The sequence below is a fragment of the Alexandromys fortis genome, unplaced genomic scaffold (assembly GCF_014885135.2).
Source record: "Alexandromys fortis isolate MF-2015 unplaced genomic scaffold, M_Fortis_MF-2015_v1.1 scaffold_66, whole genome shotgun sequence".
NCBI lineage: Eukaryota > Metazoa > Chordata > Mammalia > Rodentia > Cricetidae > Alexandromys > Alexandromys fortis.
In genome coordinates this window covers 381,632-400,953 of record NW_026067950.1, presented here as the reverse complement: position 1 = coordinate 400,953, position 19,322 = coordinate 381,632, and the positions used below count along the sequence as shown (strand labels likewise).

The 19,322-nt window shown below is 39.1% G+C and overlaps 1 protein-coding gene across 3 annotated transcripts in view; it reads right to left on the bottom strand.

Moving 5' to 3' along the window:
• Fgf14 (fibroblast growth factor 14) overlaps positions 1-19,322 on the bottom strand; it is a 465,307-nt gene that overhangs the window by 130,952 nt on the left and 315,033 nt on the right. The window contains exon 1 of one of the 3 annotated variants that reach the window (XM_050150395.1): positions 10,545-10,737. The exons of the other annotated variants lie outside the window; for them this stretch is intronic. Coding sequence (XP_050006352.1) covers positions 10,545-10,737 — 193 coding nt within the window. Of the gene's footprint in view, positions 1-10,544; positions 10,738-19,322 lie in introns of those variants that run through there. 3 annotated transcript variants of the gene reach the window in all.

Genomic DNA, 19,322 nt, shown 5'->3' with positions numbered 1-19,322 from the left:
ATAATAGAACTGCCAGCAGATTCACTCCTATCCTCCAGCTGCAGCTTTGTGTCATCTCTCATACCTGAAGAGCCCTTTGTCATTCTGACAGGAAGTAAAGTCAAAATGGAAATCACAAGCAAACCTATTACCATAACTTTCTCAGCCGAGCTCACAATTATAGAACTGTATGTAATCCTTGGGTCCAGAAGATACTGTATGCACTTGATACAAAAGGGAACAATGCATCCTTGAGAATATTCTACAGAAAGGTTACCTTTCCTCAGCTCCCATTTCTTTCTACATGAAACTTGAATCTGAGTGCTAGTTTTCATTAAACAAATAAAACACATTTGAATTTGCAAGTTATTTTCTTTAAAGCAATTAAGAAGTTTTAAAAATAATTGCTGCTATATAAAATATTTTATATTTGAAAATAAAAACAAAAAATTGGGCTAATTCTTGAAAAACATTCAGAATTTTCTCTGTGTTATGGATGTAACACATAAATGTGCTATACAAAATATATCTCTGTCAGTTAATGGCACCAATGAAATAGCAATAGTGGTTGACAGAAATCCAGCCACATCCTGTCGATAGCTAACTCATTAACATACCCATAAAGCCACCTATAGTCAGGCTTGATGCTGTATACCTATAATTCCAGTACACTAGAGGTTGAGGTAGGAGGGTGTCCATGAGTTTGAGACCAGCCTGGGATACACACAGAGAACTATGTAGCCAAAGCTAAGTAGCAAGACATTGCCCTAAAAAAATCCCACTTATATCTAGGTAAAAAGGAGAGCCCTATGAGGGACACACATGGAGGGCCCAGAAAGGGGAAATAGTTAAGATCTCCTAGGTAAACTGGGAGGGGGTAGAAGAGCGGGGTTAGGGATGGGAACATGAGAGGTCAAGATGGCCTAGTTGGTGGGGGGATGAAGAGGGAGAGCAATGATAGGGTTATCTTGCTAGAGGGAGCCATTATGGGTTAGGAAGAAACCTGGTACTATAGAATTTCCCAGGAATCCACAAGGATGACCCCAGCTAAGACTCCTAGCAATAGTGGAGATGGTGCCTAAATTGGCCTTCCCCTATAATCAGATTAGTGAGTACCCTAATAGTCATCATAGAACCTACATACAGTAACTGACAGAAGCAGACGCAGTGACCCACGGTCAAGCACTGGGCTGAGCTCCTGGAGTTTAGTTGAAAAGAGGGAGGAGGGATCATAAGAGCAAGGTTAGGTTAAGATTATAATGGAGAAAACCACAGAAACAGCTGACCTGAGCTAGTGGGAGTTCACAGACACTGGACCGAAGCTGGATAACCTGCAGCTGGGACCAAACTGGACCATTTGACAGTTATGGGTGACAGTTATGTGGTTTGGTCTGTTGGCGGACCCATAGCAATAAGACCAGGACTTATCCTGGGTGCACGAAGTGGGTTTTTGGAACCCATTCCCTATGGTGGGATACTTTGCTAAGCCTTGATACAAGGGGAAAGGGTTTGGTCCTGCCCCAACTTGGTATACCAGACTTTGTTGACTCCCAAAGGATGCCTTACCCTCTTTCAGGTAGTAATGGATTGGGGGATTGGAGAGAGGAGGAGGTTGGGGAAGAGGAAGGAGGGGGAACTAAAGTTAAATAATAAAAATCTTTAAAAACCCACTTAAAACTATAAAAAGACAACCATGAAAGTTTAAGACAGTCTGAGTGATATGTTCTATTTTGGTGTTAATGTTAGATACTTTATACTAAAAAATATAAATTTATTGTGAAAATGTAAATGTTCAGGGTTGTGCAGTTGGGATAAGATCAGAAAACAGACCCTCAGAGCATCTGTATAGCTCATCAATGACACTGACAAAATGATTTCACAGTGAAGGGAACTAATATAAAATCTATTAGAAAGACTAAAAATTAATCTGAGGAGAGGGCTAAGAGGTTTCTCTTTGACCAGTTTTCAATAGGGACAATTGCATACAAACACATGGCTGAAAGTGGGTTCATTTTCAGATTGGGCATGTTATCACATACTTACATGCCAATGAGGTTATGTGTTGATAGATACATTGTGGTTCAGAAAAGAGATGGAAAAAATTCCAATAAGAAGCCTATATAGAAAGGAGATGTGTGATTCAATGTAAGGTCTTCATGCAAGGTTGGAGCACTAAGGCTCATCCCCAGTTAGGTATAAAAGAAGATATCAAATGACTGTTTCCATAGACTGGCTCCCCAAAGCTATGGGACTCTGTGAAAACATATAATTATTGCTATTTTTTCAGAGAAACAGAAGCTAAGATATTACTGAGGGTAAAGAAAGGGATTGGAAGACGATTAAAGAGAAACAAGATAAATATTATTTAGATAAATAGGAACAGAATTTTTAAATAACTAACAAGGGCTTGCTTGAGGTTATTGACCACTAACTTGGAGTAGAACCAATTTATGTGTCTGTAGATTTTTGTCTCATGAAATCAGTCATGTCAATGCAAGCATAAAAAGGACTGACCATTGGATTAAGCGGTTAAATTTACCATGTCAGGAAGGTAATAAGAAGAGGCAGAGAATATTTCAAACAAATATGTAATTGAATTCACAAGCAGTTGCAGGTTTAAACATTAACTTATTTGCAACGTCAATAAAGCACATAATATACAATTTACAAGTAAGTTGGTTACATCATATTTTCTAAAATCAGCATTAAGAATAAAATACAGACCTTGTTTGAAAAGGACTATGAGTCAAGGAGCTGATTAAAAATCAACAAAACAGTAGATTTCTAACCATCTGTAATTTTCATGATTAATTTGTGATCCTCTAACCTCAAGGACTTAACTTCATTTTTCCACGTAAAATAAGACCAATGAAGAATATAATCAATAACATATCTTAATGAATATGAAATATTTAGAATATAATTTTTATAATAGGTAATAAAACATTTAACATATAATTCATTACATGTTAATGGAAAATCTTCAGTTTATTAAGGAGATCTCACCTCTAGTAGCTACTTTTCTTGTTGCTGCAAGAAAATACCTGACTACATAAGGAAGGAAAGGTTCATTTGGGCTCACAGTCTAAGGGTATAGTCACCGTGATGGGGAAGTCATGGTGGAAGAGCTAAAGCAGCTGCTAATATTGCGTCCATGGGCAGAAAGCAGAGAGCATGAGAGATGCTTATGCTTAGCTCACTTTCTCATTTGTATTCAGTCCAGAACCCCATCCACAGTTAAGATGCATCTTTCCACTTCAATCAATCTTTTCTATACATTCCTTCACAGACACGCTTAGACGCTAACCTAAATTAGATAGTCCCTCATGGGCATGCCTAGAGACTTGATTCCTAGGTAATTACAGATCTGCGATGTTAACAATTATAAACTGACATAACTTCATTGTATATAATATCCAGCTATGCAAAAAAACTAAGTTGCATTGTCATGTCAAAAGTGGTTTGATAAATCATAGAACGTTCTTCTCTATTCTTTTTTCAAAGCTCACAATGTAATCTTTAAGATAAATTTACTTCTTGTCTCAGTCTTAAAGATAATAATAAAGTGTTATAATGATTTGTAATTTTTATTACTAACCTCAGTCACAGATGTGCATATTGTATCTCCTGCTATTACTGGAGTAATGTTACTTCTATTAATAAAGAACTTAAGATACCATAAAGGAATGTAAGCCTGTAAATAGGGAAGGTTAAAGAGTCAGGAAGTTGCATGTTGGTCACAGTTGAGGCCCTGATTCCTGTGTCTCCTATGCTCACACCGGTGTCTATCAACATGAAAAAAATATGAAACACACATACTGCAAAAAGTATTTCTCAAAATTGAACGACCTTCTGAAAGGAGATATCCCCCCGCAACCAGAGATAAGTAACTCTGATAAAGTATCGTAGAAAGGGTACTTAATTTCTTGTCAAGTCCTACAATCTTTCACCCCAAGAAACAGTAAATAAAGACATAGTCATGGGACCTGAGTTTCCTCATGGAGATAGGAGTCGTTACAGAGACTGCCATTCAATTAGTGCCTTTCTAGTCCAAATGTCATTGTGACTGCCCTCATATCAACCTGTTTAAACACTTTCTTTCATATTTGAACTTATCATTGCTGTATTTCTCTAGCCTCTGAGTGCTATATAACAATATGCAGACTAACATATGCACTTTAGATTATGCAACTATCAGGGTCCTTTCAGCTGAAAGTTTCTCATCATGTGTGAAGAAGTGCATGAACAGTATAGCCAATGGGAAAACATTTTCAAAAGTAAATAGATAAAGCATATTGGAAAAATCCATTTTTAATTTATGCCATTTTAAAAATTAAGCAAAATGAAGCATAGAATTGTTATTTTGCATGGAGAAAAGGAAGGTTTATGCTGTGGGAACTCCTTCAGCCAATAGTCTTTAAGATACTGGCACACTATGGGCGTGGTTACATATACTGTATAGACGGATGTAGGAACGTGAGCAGCCTCTTGTCTGCTTGATTCAGTTCCTGTTCCCCATTCATACGGAGGACTGTCGATCTGTACCCCTAAATAAAGAAGTCTTTATTATACTCCATTCTGAGCTGGTGTGGGACTACTTAATTATAATTGCCTACATCTGATGCCTAACATTTCAGTGGAGCAGGGAGGAGCATGAACCACGTTGGGTAGAACAGGTAGTCCTACCTCCTACCTGCGTGGCTTGAAAATCCTCTACAGCTGAGCTACATCTTTGGCATTTGTGTTTCTAGCTCCTGAGCTCTGGGTTCCTTAATATTCTGGCCACCAAAAAACTCTCCCAGTGTCCAGAAACGATTTAATTGCTCTTAATTGGTCAAGCGTATTTGTTAGTATTTAAGCAGGCGCCAACACAGAATGAGCAGGACGGTTCATACCACCACTGGTTGCGTCTCTCTGTCCCACGTTTTGTAGGCAGATACCGCTTTCGTTTCCCAGCTGCCCAGACCCGAAATAATCACACAAAAACTGTATTAATTAAGATTGCTTGGCCTATTAGCTCTGACTTTTTTTAAACTAACTCTTACATCTTGAATTAACCCATTTTTATTATTTTATATTTTACCATGAGGGCGTGGCCTGCTGGCAAGGTTCCAACCGGTATCTTTCTCCTTCACCAATTGCATGGTGTCTCCTTGATTCCACCTTCTTTCCCCCTCTATCTCTGTTCGGAATTCCTGCCTTGCTCTATTTTATTTGTAATAGGCCCAAGCAACTTCTTTATTCATCAACCAATAAAAGCAACACATATATCGAAGGACTTCCCACACCAGGTTTATGATTAGTGTGGAAAAACAATATTCTCAAAGTGAGATTAGAAGAATGGAAGATATCTGCACTCCCATATGTGTTGTGACTCTATCCACAAGACCCAGAAACTGAAATCACCCATGTCTATCACCCGATGTCGATAAATGTAAATTTATGTATACTAAATGGAAACCTATTCATTCCTAAAAATAAAGCATGCTTTCTTATTTGTAACATCTTATAAATGGAAATTACTATGCTAAATTCATTATGATAGTCATAGATATAAATCGTTAGTGAATTTAGCATGCACATATGAGTGTGTGTGTGGTGCCATTGCTCATAGGATCTTAGCATATAAAAAATATGAAAAACTTACTACCTAAAGTCTGAGAAGAGACGATAAATATGGGGATAAAGATAGGCTGATCACTGAGTACCAAGCTGCAATCGGACAGGAATAAGAACTCAGGTGAACTATTGAACAGTAATGACTGTATATTATATGATAAAGTACTGAAAATTCAAAGGTAGCAGAAAGGATTTTTAATATTTTCATCATAAAGAATATATGTCTGAGGAGTTAAATATTTTTAATATAACAAACAACTATGCAATGCTTAATATGTATGGAAATATGAAATGGGCTAGCCATGGTCTCACCAGCCTATAATCCTAGTTCTTGGTCAGTTGAGATAGAAAATTGAAGTTCAGAATCATACAGAGCTAAAGAGTGAGTTCAAAGACAACCTGAGCAACTTAGGAAGAGCTTCTTTCATATCGATAATGTACATGCTGAAATAGAGATGTAGTTTGGCATAGATTTCTTGCCCAGAATGTCTTGGTTTTAACACCCAGTACTACATTGCCTCCAAGAAAAATATGGTTTCCTATTAAGTAGAACATTTTATTTTGCCTATCAGTTATACAAATAAAATATTTTGAAAAAATAAATATAAGTATGAAAATAGAATCATTAACAACAAAACCCCATAAAAATCTGCAGCTACATGAAACATCATCCTGAAAATTCCAATATTTTGAAATATAATAAAAAATCTGTAATTTACCATGATACCTCTAGAAGTTTAGGCAGAGGAGTTCTGATACTTTTTGCGTGGGCTTTATGTTTTACAAAATTCAAAAGATATAACCATGACAAACTAATTGCTTAAATATATATAAATTCAACTCTATCAATGTTAATTATATCTATCTTAATCTAGTACTAATGTTATTTCCTTAGACAACATTGTAATTTATTGTACCACTGAAACAATGATTACTCTTAGAAACCTACAATAAACATGAATTCTTATAACCAAAACAAAGTCACTGGGGAAACATAGTTTAGTGTCTTGAAATATTCCTTTAAATAATGAAACTAAGTATTTAAATTAAGAAACAGCATGATTTTTGTAACCATAATACAACTAACAAGATAGAAGTGCTCCAGTTTTCAAAACAGTAACAAAACAAGTCTTATCAAAATATGTGTAGGAAGATTTCTATGGTTCAGAAAACAAGAGAGTAAACAGCAGCAATAACAACAAACACTCTTAAAACATTTCTCATCTCATAAGGGACTAAGGGTTTTCACTACTGGAAGATAGTAGTTTTCTCTTTCTGACTTTTAGATCACAGATTAAATTGAAAACGTAAACCTAATTTATGTGACATACTTTTCATTTCAAAATTTTTAGGCTATCCTGAAATTTGTTTTTGTCAAGTTGTGTTGTTAGCAAACCCACACCCACTGACTAAACACAAACAATAATACTTTAGTGGCTTCTGTGATCCTAGGTAAAAGTGGAAATAAAAAACAAATTACCTGAAAGAAAAAAGAAATTACACAGACCTCACAAAGATTAAAGGCTGTTTTTCTACCAAAGACTAATTCTTGCTTATTTTAACACTTAAAAGTGAAAAAAATCATCTTTATTTTCTGTTTTACTTTTTCTGTAAAGATTCTAAAAGGTTAAAACTATTTGTCAACTGTTGTTTCCTGTGTATTTTTTTCTTTTTATAAAGTTAGCTTACCATTGATTTCTTGTGAATAATTCACTAAAAGCTCATTTCAAGGAAATGATTTTTCATGCATTTAACGGAAAGTAGAAAAACAAGATTTGAAAGAGTCTGTTATTTCAATACAATCTCGTTAGAACGTTAAGGTTCAGAAACATTTCTCTCGTTAGGATCTCTTGGTATTCCACATTTTCCCGCAAGTTAAATGGCAGAGATGAGCACACAGGGCCAGGTAACATTCTATCAAGATTTGAGAACCACAAAAAAAAATGGACTTTTCTTCTTAAGCACATTAACTGAAGGTGTGTGCTAAGTAATTAATAACAGGTATACACAACAATTAACAATTATAAAATGCCACGGAGAGTTATTTTAATAGGAAGTAGTGAGTAAAGATTTCTCAGAAGGCAGGTCCTCTGAGCTTTGAGGAATAAGATTAATTTTATCTTGTAAATCTAGAAGTAGAGAGAAGATACAGGCAGAGAGGAAAGAAATACGTACATACACATATACAAGAAGCATATACAAGTGGCTAACTTGCAGGATTATAACCTCTGTCTAAAGTCAAAGGAGGTGAAGGAGATGGGGAAGCTGGGAAAGTGGGACAGTCAGCTCCAATCATTCTACAGCCATTCTGCAGATCGTTCAGAAGCCAATCAAAGCATACAATGAGGGCTTGGGTGCTGTCCAATACATTTGACAATACAGAAATTACTTCTTAACAAAGGATTGGCTTTTGCTTGTTGTTTTGAGAGAAGATTTTATTTAGTTAAGGTTGGCCTTGAACACTTGATCTTCCTGCTTCCACCTCCCAAGTTTTGCCATTAAAGGTATGTGTTACCACAACCAGCCTAAAGGGAAAAATTAAATTCCTAAGCTTAAGAAATGTTTACTGCCATTCTACCAAACACAAAATGTAGAGCTATTGTTTTACGTTGTTTAAAAAGAGTCAATGCATATTCTACTTGAGGGTATGCTTCAAGATTCTCTATTTCTTTGGTTTTTCCTCTATGGACTATGCATATATTTCCCCAAATAGCATTTATGCAACAAATTAATGATATGTACTGCATTCAATCACAGCCATTAAGTATATAAATATATACATACAATTTGATGTTTCTGTTGTTTAAAATAATACTTATAAATTTATTTGTCTGATATTCAATAATTGTATCTATGGTTTTTGCCACTAAAGAACATATTTACATATTTCTTAGTTAATGAAACAGGAACAAAAGAAAATATTGTCTAAATCAATCTTATTTTTTTTACACTCAAAAAAAAAAAAAACCAAGGTGACAAGATGGCCCCGAATGTACTTACTTGCAGACCATTGAAGTGTTTGTGTGTGTGTTTGTGTGTGTATGTGTTCAGAATTATGAGTATTAAAGAAACAGTCAACATTGAAAATAGAGAAATTGATTATTTGAGAGCCCACGTATCTTTCTAAACTAGAAAAAAAATAGATTTTTATCCTGAAATTCATCACATGTCAAGTAACACCTCTCTCATCACTCAATGCAATACGAAAGACAGACTGACTGTATTTACAAAATAATCCAATTGTTACATATTTCAAGAATGTACATTGTAACTTTTTAGACCCTTTCAGCAGTGTTTGTACTACCATAATCTTACTCAGGAGAGAATATATCCATTGAAATTTAACTAGACGGCAAATTCAGAGCTCTCTGTTCCGAAAGCTGTGTTCCATTGGATAATCTACCTGATAAAGCGAGAAACAGAAACTGGCGATAAAGGACACTGTGGTGTGGACAGTGACCAGAACAATGAACGTAAAGTTATCCTGGGTTAGTTTCCTGTGTAAAGTAAAAATGACTAATTATTCTCCATTGCTGCCACTCTGCTCTGGAAACTCCTTGCCCCATTTTCTCCATTTAAAGTCTCTCCTGTTACATGTATGCAGCTGCTTTTCTCTCAGAATGTGCATGAGGGATATCTTACACGCGTTCTTTTCAGCTTGCTGACAACAAACGGCAAGCTTTCTGCAATTTATTAATGGCACAATCAACTATTGCCCTTTTCATGTTTATCATTACCCTAAAAAAAATCATAAAAAAAACTTTTGGTCCTAAATTGGTAAAGGTATAGATAGACACAAATGCACACAGAAACCCAGACTTCAAATGCTTCTCTTCCTTGTCTTTGGAACAACAGGACACTAAAAGCAAACACAGCTGGGCTGGGGGAATGTATTGTGCTGGGCAAACACGGGCAACCATTAATGTACATATGTTCTGTTTCCTGCCCACCTGGTTAGGTAGAGTGAGCAATCCCCACGCTGCTCTCATAACATCCCACATGCTCCTCAAAGAGTCGCCCTTTGTAACTCAGTGTGGACAGGGTGCAGATGGAGCCCAGGCTCCATCTCCTCAGTGAGGACTGACATGTTACAGGCTGTAGAAGGTAAGGAGGGGCACTAGTAGTTTCTCAAAATATAATAGTAATTAATATCACACATAGTAAGGGCTCTATTCTGGCCTTCTTTGTGTAGTAACTGTTTGTACGTCATATAATTTGCTAACTTAACAGTTAAAGCAGACAAAACAGGAATACTTACTTCCCCAACAGGCCCAGTAAGATTCATTCTGAGGGTGACCCTATTCTGATTGAGGGTGGTTCAGCACCCCTTGCTAACCAGCTTTCTGTTAGGTCTCTGCTGACCTAACCCTTAGTTCACATGTCCCCCATCCCAGTTGCTCACCCCTTTTATATTAGTCCCAGCTGAGGGGCCCTTTCACCAAGGGATGTGAACCAAGGGCTTTGCAGGAAACCAAAGGGATCATGTGAAGCCAGAGGCACACCAATTCCTGACATCTCCTATCTGACTGGTGGGGACAATGCTCCTGACCTGAGGCACTATGAAAGAGCAGATTCCTGCATTCTAGAAAGAATACTGTGCTCCGGGAAGCCCAAACGCCTGGAGGAAGAGTGGAAACAAAATTTCTGGAGTCCAGCTTGCAGGAGAATTGGAAAGCAAGAGCCAGCTAGGAGATAGCCAATTTGAAGGCTCTGGACGGGCTGAGTTCCCAGTGACTGGCTACAGGTTGCCTGAGAGCAACCTATGGGTAGATTCACAGCTACCCAGGGAAGGCGCTCTGGTGCGCTGGAGGAAGATCAGAGGGTTAGTGAAGGGGTGACAGAAACGTGAAAAAAAAGGAAGGAGCAAGGGGACCCTAAGCGTTTCATCCAGGCAGTGAAATGCCATCCCAAACGAGGCGCGCCTCCCCACAGTGACCCACACAGACCTTGGCGCCGTAACCTGCGCTTCTTGAGGCCGAAGATGCGCACTTTGGAGAAGATATCCACCAGGTTGCCATTGCAAAGCCCGCGGTTCTTGCTGGGGCTGCTCCGCCTCCTGCTGGCAGAGGGCCGGTCCCAGTGCTGCTCCCGCGCCTGCCGCTTCTGGCGGATCAAGCCGCTGGCGATGGCCGCGGCCATGGTGGCCCAGGGAATGGGTCCCAGGGAGGGAGGGACAGAAGCAAGGGGAGCCTGGGGCACTGGAGAGGAAAGGGGCGGTGCAGACAGCTGCTCGCCCTGAGGGAAGCGGAGGGAGGGGCGGTCTGGAGGGGCTGTGGACAGAGGTGAGGGTGCTCAGTGCCCACTCGGACCCATCGCCCAGTCTGCTGAGCTTGGACTAGGCGCTTAGATGCGCCCTGGACACAGCAGGGCCAGCCCGGGAAACTGGAGGTCTCAGCTGCTTCGGAATCCAGAGGGCTGTGGCTGTAGGTCACCTCGTGTCGCTGGAGCCCTCTCGGGGTCGCCACCACCACTAGCTCAGCTTTCTTGCCCTGCCCGCCTCCCTGGTGAGATGTTGGCAGATGGAGGGCTTCTTTCCTGGCCACAGAATGGAGGGGCGGAGGACAGGTCGCGGCAGAGCCTCAGCGCATTTGTGGGTCTCCGGGCGCGATGGGCAGGTCTCAGTGCCCAGCTCGAGCTACCCTCGGGCAGGTGCGGCCACAACCGTCTGCTCTCGCCTTCTGCCTGTGATTGTCAAGTGCTTTAGAAATCAGCATCTGGAGAGAGCAATCTTCTCCCCTGTGCTCTCTAATCAAAGCGCTACATTCTTACCCACTAATCCCCTCCCAACTATGTGGTCCCCCTCCGATGTGTCTTCAGAAAGGAAATAAAAACTATACGCAGTAATGATTTAAAATAATAACAAAAAGAGAAAGGTAAAATGAATTGCACCGGGTGGGATGACAAGACGTTGAGCCTGAAGAGGTGGAACTGAAGGAATATCGGTGCGCTTTGACTCAGATCAAACTCGCATGTTTCCGAGGCTGCCACAGCTTAGCTAGGGCTTCTAGAGTCCACAGAAAACTCTCAGCAGCAGTTGAAGGGTGAGATGGCTTCTGCTATCTGATTAATCCTTCCAGTACAAAGCATCCCCACCCCTCCGAGGAGACGAAAGGAGAGTGAGCCCTGGGGAGGGAGGCACCTCCACTTTTCACCTAGTCACCCAAACTTGTCATACTCTCCCTTTTGCTGCTGTGAAGGGTAAGTTTATCATTTTGAATCGGCAACAATGAGAAAAAAGGACCAGAGGAGAGGAGACAGATAATCTGTTCTAATGTAGAATGGAGGAAACAGCTTCCAATTCTGTTCCCCATCGGGTGGAAGAGGCGCTGCCGGCTGCCGCAGAGGTCTTACATAGTGACTGGATTAGGATAACCGCCTGGTAGAATACTGAAGAAGTCTTGGCACAAAGATTAGCATGGGGTCGAGAAACGGCGTCTGCAGCAGCACTTAGGATGACAAAAAGCAGCCAGACTGAGGGGCTGCCTTCCTTTGGTTTGCCTGCATGGAACAGCACTGCCAGAGAGCAAAGCCACTTGAGCTGGATCTGAAATTCAAATATAATACTTGATACCTCCTCCCTTCGTTGTCCTGCCTGTGCCCTGACAGCGTTCTGCTTTAGATGATTAAACATAGGAAGAACCAAGAAAGGAAGGGCAGCTGGGGAGAAGCTCTTCATGCTTGGACAGTTTGAGGTTGTAGTTTCTAGGATGCATTGCAGGGATAGATCCAAGTACTAGAGCTGGATCCTCCCCCTCCACGCATGCACCCTTTGTCTTGCCTGTTATCCCAGAAACATAGGGAGAAAGAAATGCAAAAGCCCAACTTCTAATCATCCAGTGTGTACACAGGGGGGAAATGTTTCAACAGTCATTGCAGGTTTACACAAGTCTCTAGGGACTACTTGACTGGAAAGAAAGGCTACAGAACACAGGCAGTGTCTGGAGCAGTTTTGAATAAAATTGTACCTTCTCTTTGTCTGGGAAGTTGTCAGAGAGTACTACAAAGACTCACCAACAGGCAAATGAGGGAAATGCAGCTAGGATATATTCCAGGGAAGCTGGACTTGGACTTTCCACAACTCACCCATATTCTTCCCTCAGCTGCTGTGGGGAGGAACATTTATTTGCTGTAATAGAAATATGTAGATTTGGATCCAGTAAAGGTAATTAATATCAGGCTTATTTTTTAATATTAAGAGGCATGTTGATAACTTATTTCTATCACTTTGCTGTTATAACTATAAACACCACAATTATTAAGAGAAATATTTTAGAGATACTTTGTAAGAAGTTTACATTGTTTCATCATCCATTAGTTTAAATGGGGGAACTGGGGAAGGGGGGGAATACCAATTTATTTTGTGTATATATCTGTGAAACAATGTCATGACTCACAAAGAAAGAAGGTGGTCTACAGATTGATGAACAACCCTGATAAAATGTAAATAGAAGTATTGGCTTTTCTTTGGTTTAATCGTGGTGTCAAGGATGGGTGGGGGGACCCTGCTGAGAGCCATTACTGCAAAGAAGCTAGTTGGACATTTGAAAAGTTTTAGTTTGGAATTTCTGAATGACTTAATGATTAAAACAAACAGATTTACATAAAGATTCTTGTAGTGGCATCGTTTTCTGAGAGTAAAATGAGATGTGATATGTAATGACCTTAAAAATTGACTACAACCCCACAAACCATCGTTTTTTCTCTAACTTGAATGGGTTAAGCAACTGTGTTTATTGCTTCCTTTCTTTCTAAGGTTGCCATGATTTCTCCCAAATCTCTGATTGGGAGCCTTCTCAAGGATATCGGATTTGGGGTTTCCTAAGTCACCCTCTCTCATTCTTTACCTTTCCACAAGCTCCAGAGAGTTTGAGGTTCAGTACCTCGGACAGGAACCCTGCTGGCCCGCTGCTGCCCCTTCTTGAAAAAGCAGTATAAAAGTCTCTGTAAAGCTCCTCCCTTAAAAGCAACTCTCTCCCTCTCCCTCTCCCTCTCCCTCTTTTGCTCTCTCTCCCTCTCCCCTTCCCTCTCCCTCTCTCTCTCCCCCCCTCTCCCTCTCTCTCTCCCTCTCCCTCTCCCCCCTCTCTCTTCCCTCCAGTCTCTCTCTCCCTCTCCCCCCTCTCTCTTCCCTCCAGTCTCTCTCTCCCCTCTCCTCTCTACCTCTCTCTTTCCTGCCCCTTCTCTCCTTCTCTCTCATCTCCCTCTCTCCCTCCTCCTCCATCCTTTCTTCTTTTCTTCCTTTCTTTTTTCAGATAGAAAGGAAATCAATCATCACAGCTTCCGCTGACAGTAACAGCACACCTGGAAACCGAGGCTTCCAGCTGTTTGATACCGGAGAACCACCCTACTTGTTTGCTTGCGATTTTCAACCCCGACCCCTGGCAATGTGCCTGGAGCAGAGATTTGAGTTGCAGAGTGTATTCAGACAGTAAAATCTATCGAAACTCCAGCAGTCCTTTCTATTCGATGTGGCTTTATGTTTTAAAAGAGCTTGAAGCAGGAATAGATAATCAGGGTCTTTTTAGCTCAATCCTGGTATTTGCCTCTTCTCTCTCCCAAAGGCTGCTTGGCTGTTTACAGATAGAGATAAGTGAAAGAAAACGCAAGAGAGCCATCTGCTGTCTTAAGCTGTGATAAAAGGCAGTGCAGAGCTGGAGAGAAACCTGATTTAGGGCAGGTGCACAGGAAAGCAAACCCAGGAAAGGACCATAGAGACAAGGCTTCTTAGGGTCTCAGAGACACTTCAGAGCTACTAATTTCACTTTTGGCTTTATATAAAGCAAAGAGAAAAATGGAAGGGAGAGAGAGTTTCTTTTAAGGAAGGGAAGAAGCCGTAAGGGAAAAAGAAGAAAGGAGAGGACAATACAAGCGAGAAGAGGGGAAGGGAGGGGAGTAGAGGGAAAGACAGGGATGGGAGAGGTGAAAGGTAATTTAGAAAGGGGATTTTCTGACTAAACTTTTAGGAGCATTAATTCCAATTTCAAGTGCTCTTGCTTCTTTATTTTGTCTGCAGCTTCTTAAGTGTATAGTGACCTCCAAAGTCATTTTAGTTTTGCATTCAAGTTTTGCATCTTTCAAACAGAAATAGCCAAGTCTGTTCAATTCTGGCCAAGGAGCACACTCTATCACAATTCCTGGCTATCTTAACATACACACGAAAGTCAGCTATTTAATACAGTTCCTAGATCATGAACTCATAGCCTGTGCATTCCTTTGCAATTCCAAAATTTTTGTACCACAGCATATATTTTCAGGTACATTTCCTCACTTTCCGTTAGTCAATACTGAGTGGACTTGTGAACTTTCCTCTGTATATCCATGCCTCCAAACTGCTGTTCAAAATGTTATCCTGTCTCTCACATGTTCAGAGTCTATGAATAGTAAATACTCCTAGCATGTAAAATACCACAGAAACACCAGTCTTCTGGAAGGCAATGAATTGTTCCATCATTTGCTGTCCTTTAAGGTTTCTAGAAGATTCCCATTGGCTTATCAATCTACATTTATTCTTTTCTCTGCCTAGAAAATCTTAAATGCTGGGTAAATCTTTACGCATCCCTGCAATGTAAAGTGTTGGCTAAAATCACAACCTGAATGAGACAAATTGACTGCTGAATCCTTAAGCATTTTGTTTCTACTCAGCATGATTTTTGTCATTAACAATAAGGATATTATAGGAATTCAATGATGACCTATATATTTAACACTTAAAGTAGTGTCTATCACACATCTGGAATTCAATAAATAATAACAATTTATGATGATTTAACTTGTCACCATTAGTTATTCACTTATTTAATTGATTCAGTCCTGATTGAGAGTCAACAAATTTTTATTCAGCCCTGATTGGGAGTCAACAAAGTTTTAAATGATAAAGGGAAACAAAGGGAGACTTGGGTGCTGTACTCAAAACCTTACAGTCTGGCATAGGTCTCAGCATAGATCTATTTTCTGAAAAACACAACAGAGAACAACCCCAAATTCCCTCCCTATTTACCCTACCATGATTTCCAATTAGTGTACCAATGCATGCCTTTGTAAATACTTCCCCAGTGTTGACATAACATGTAACTTCTGTTAAGAAAAGAGCAGGGTAGATTACTGTATCTACCAAGATGTACAATTGGTATGGCCAGCACCAAACTACTATCTTTTCCTTCTTAAACCTGGTCTTTGTTTAATCTTTCCCATTCCTAGAGAAGCAGCTCCTTTCTTGTTCTTCTGGCCCAAATCTCTAGAATTATACTAGCCTCATTCTTTCTGTAAACCCCACATACATTGGTGCTGGAACTACTCAACTTATCTTCAAAATACACACACAATATGGTCACACTCTTCATTGTCACTTCCATTCACTCACCATCCCACTATGTGGACCACTGAAGAAGTAACCGAATGGTTTCCTTGGGACTCACTGTATGCTGTTCAGGGTTGCATACCTCAACAATGTAGCCAAAACACTGGAGGTAAAATCTAGATTATATCAAAGCCTTGTTCAAAACCCTAGCTTCTGCTTCACCTCTGCCTTAATTTGTTTCCAGATATCTTATTCCCCCTTGCTCATCACCTGTGCTCATGGCACAACTTTTATACTCTGCACACATTCTGATGCTCATCTCCATAGATTTACATGCTTGTTTACAACACTGTTGACAATCACAGTCCTTAAACTCAAACAACCCTTGTTTTATGGATCCATAGAGTATGCACCATTTAAAAAGTCTCTATGGAGTCCTTTGTTTTATTTGGTCCATTTCTCCCCTTTTATAGGCCTGTAAGGATACAGATTCTGCATTTCTACTTATTGTCACATACATACCCTCTCAGTGCTGAACAAGTAACAATATTTTAAAGAAAGAAATTGGACATGCATATCGACAGACAGTTGGTACCAAGTAAGATGGACACTCTGGGGGTTTGAAAGCAATTGGCCCACATAATATCATACAGAGTGGCACTATTAGGAGGTACGGCCTTGTTGGAGGAAATGTGTCACTGTAGGGTGGGCTTTGAGGTTTCCTATACTTAAGATACTGCCCAGTATCTCAATTGACTCCCTGTTGCCCGCAAGATGAAGCGTTCTCAGTTGTTCCAGAAACATGTCTGCATGCAAGTCGTAATGCCCTTCATCATAATGATAACAGAACCTCTGAAACTGTAAGTGAGGCACCACAATTAAATGTCTTCTTTGTAAGAGTAGCCTTGGTCATTGTGTTTCCTTACAGCAACAAAAACCCTAAATAAGATGAAGTTGGTACCAGGGACTGAGCTATTGCTGTATTAGAATTGACCATGTTTTTTTTTTTTTCCGAGTAATTGGACTTTGGGAGTTTGGATTAAAGAGTTAAATATTTAAAATACTGTTTCATGAGCCATACAAGTAGGAGCATGGAGACCTCAAAGACTTCCCCCAAAGTGACACACTTTCTCCAACAAGGCCACAGCTCCTAATAATGCCACTCACGTTGTAGACCATTTTCTTTCAAACCACTATGATGCTTATGTGAAATTTTTTTTCACTTGTTACCTTGTAGGAGAAATGATACAGGATTCCCCTCTGTATGCTGTGAATATGTTTTTATTGCCATTAGTGAATAAAGAAGCTTCTTGGGTCTACGACAGGACAGAATATAGTCAGACTAGAAGAGATATAGTGAGACAATAGATAATTATCTGTTCCATACTAATGAGTATGTTTCTGTTACCAATTCAAGAATGAGGTATTATTTTTAAAACTGAAATATATAAGAAACTCAAAAAGTACAGTAGGGAAACTCCAAATAATTTGCTTTAAGGTGAGAATATTATATTAATAGATATTTCTCAGAAGAAATACACAAAAAGTATGAATCAATGCTCACCAGGGAAATACATGATATTTATATAATATATGATTTCAGCACAGATAGGATGACCTCTATCAAAACATCAATAACCAACACTGGTAATAGTGTTGGAAAATGGAACTTGGATGTACACAACACCAGTACAGCCATTTAAAGAACAACATAAAAGCTGCTAAAAGTGAGATATCATGCCATTCAACCACACACATGTTTTGTTTATACACAAAGGAAATTAAATAAACACATCAAAAGCATAACTGATCATTGGGTATTATTCATAATAATCACTAAACTGTGGAAAACGTACACTAAAAAGTGTCATTATGCACTTTTATCTTGGAAGGAATAGATAAATCACACACACACAAATATGTACAATATAGGATATCACTTTCATGTAAGAAAAATCCTGTCGATTGTAACAAAATGAATGGAACCTGAAGACAATGTGTTAAGGGAAATAAGTCAAGCACAGAAATAAATAATGTATGCTCTCAAACATCTATGAAAGCTAAAATCCTCAACTGCAAAGAAGGAAGAGCTCTACAGCATAGTAGAACAATTATAAGCTGCAGCACTCTGTTTTCTTCTTTACAAAAAGCTGAAGAGAGCTCAAGAGCTCCAAACACAGATAAATCGCAAGTGCAAAAAGAAGGCAGGGATACCGATTATGCTGACCAGATCATTGAACACCGTCTCCATATAGTGTATTATCACTGTGCCCCACAAGTATGCATAAATAGTCTGACAACAAAAAAGAAACATTTTTTGAAGCTAATGCTTAAGTGGGAATTAGTAGTAAGTTAGAAGGTGTGCACAAGCTCTAATTCTTTTAATTTTAACTAAGACTATGCCTCTAGATTTATAAAACATCTAAATAATGCTTGTGCTGTAGTTTGTGAAGAATATGTCATGATCCAGCTTCACAGTAGGGAGATTCAATGATGTTAAATGATTATCAAATCTGCTTTGTTGGGAAATCACAGAGCAGAAGCATTTGTTTTCTCTCCTATAGAATCTGTCATCCAGAAGTCAGTCATTTGAAATCAACCCATCTGCCATAGAATCAAGTACAGAATAGGGACTCATATCTAGAAACTTAGTACTCCTGGCATCCTCGTTAATGACATTATGAATATGTGATACCTTCTGAATTTTATATGAAAATACTCATGTGTATTTTCATAGTATCAGATTCACAGATTTTATTTATCAAAAATAAGAACCCTTAATTCCTAAGGGAGGGGATTAAGAAAAACAAACACATGGCATCTAATGCTATGCTTTCTCGCTCTGAAAGTGAAACACATTCATTGAGAGAAAATGTATAATTTAATGATAAACTCAAGATCCCCTAATCTCAGCAATATAAACTTTTTAAGAGAATTTCTCTAGTATTTCTAATAGTGATCTCAAACTTTTCAATAACCTGATTTTTGACACAATTTAACAACTAAGAATTTACAGTTGAGGAAAAACAAAACACAGAATGTAAGATAAAAATCTCTGCTACTGAAAGATTCCTTCCCCCTAAGTAACATCCTGTCTGCTCTAATATCTAGAACTAATCCTTACCTTAGTGAACAGGGCTTCAGGAAATCTAACTAAATACCAAAAGCCTGAGGACACTGGTAAAGTTGCTATTAATCCATTTTGATCTTGCTAGCTCATTCTGAAATATAAGTGTGAAAATAACTTTCAAAGTACATGCACTCCGGAGTGTTAAAATCATGAAATGATTGATTCCTTATTTCCGATTCTAGTTGCTACCTTGTTTCCAGAACCCCAAAACAAGAATCTCATCCCCATGCTTTCGTAAAAGATTTTATTTTTATTTTATTTTTAAGTAAGTGTGTGTGTGTGTATGTGTGTGTGTACGTG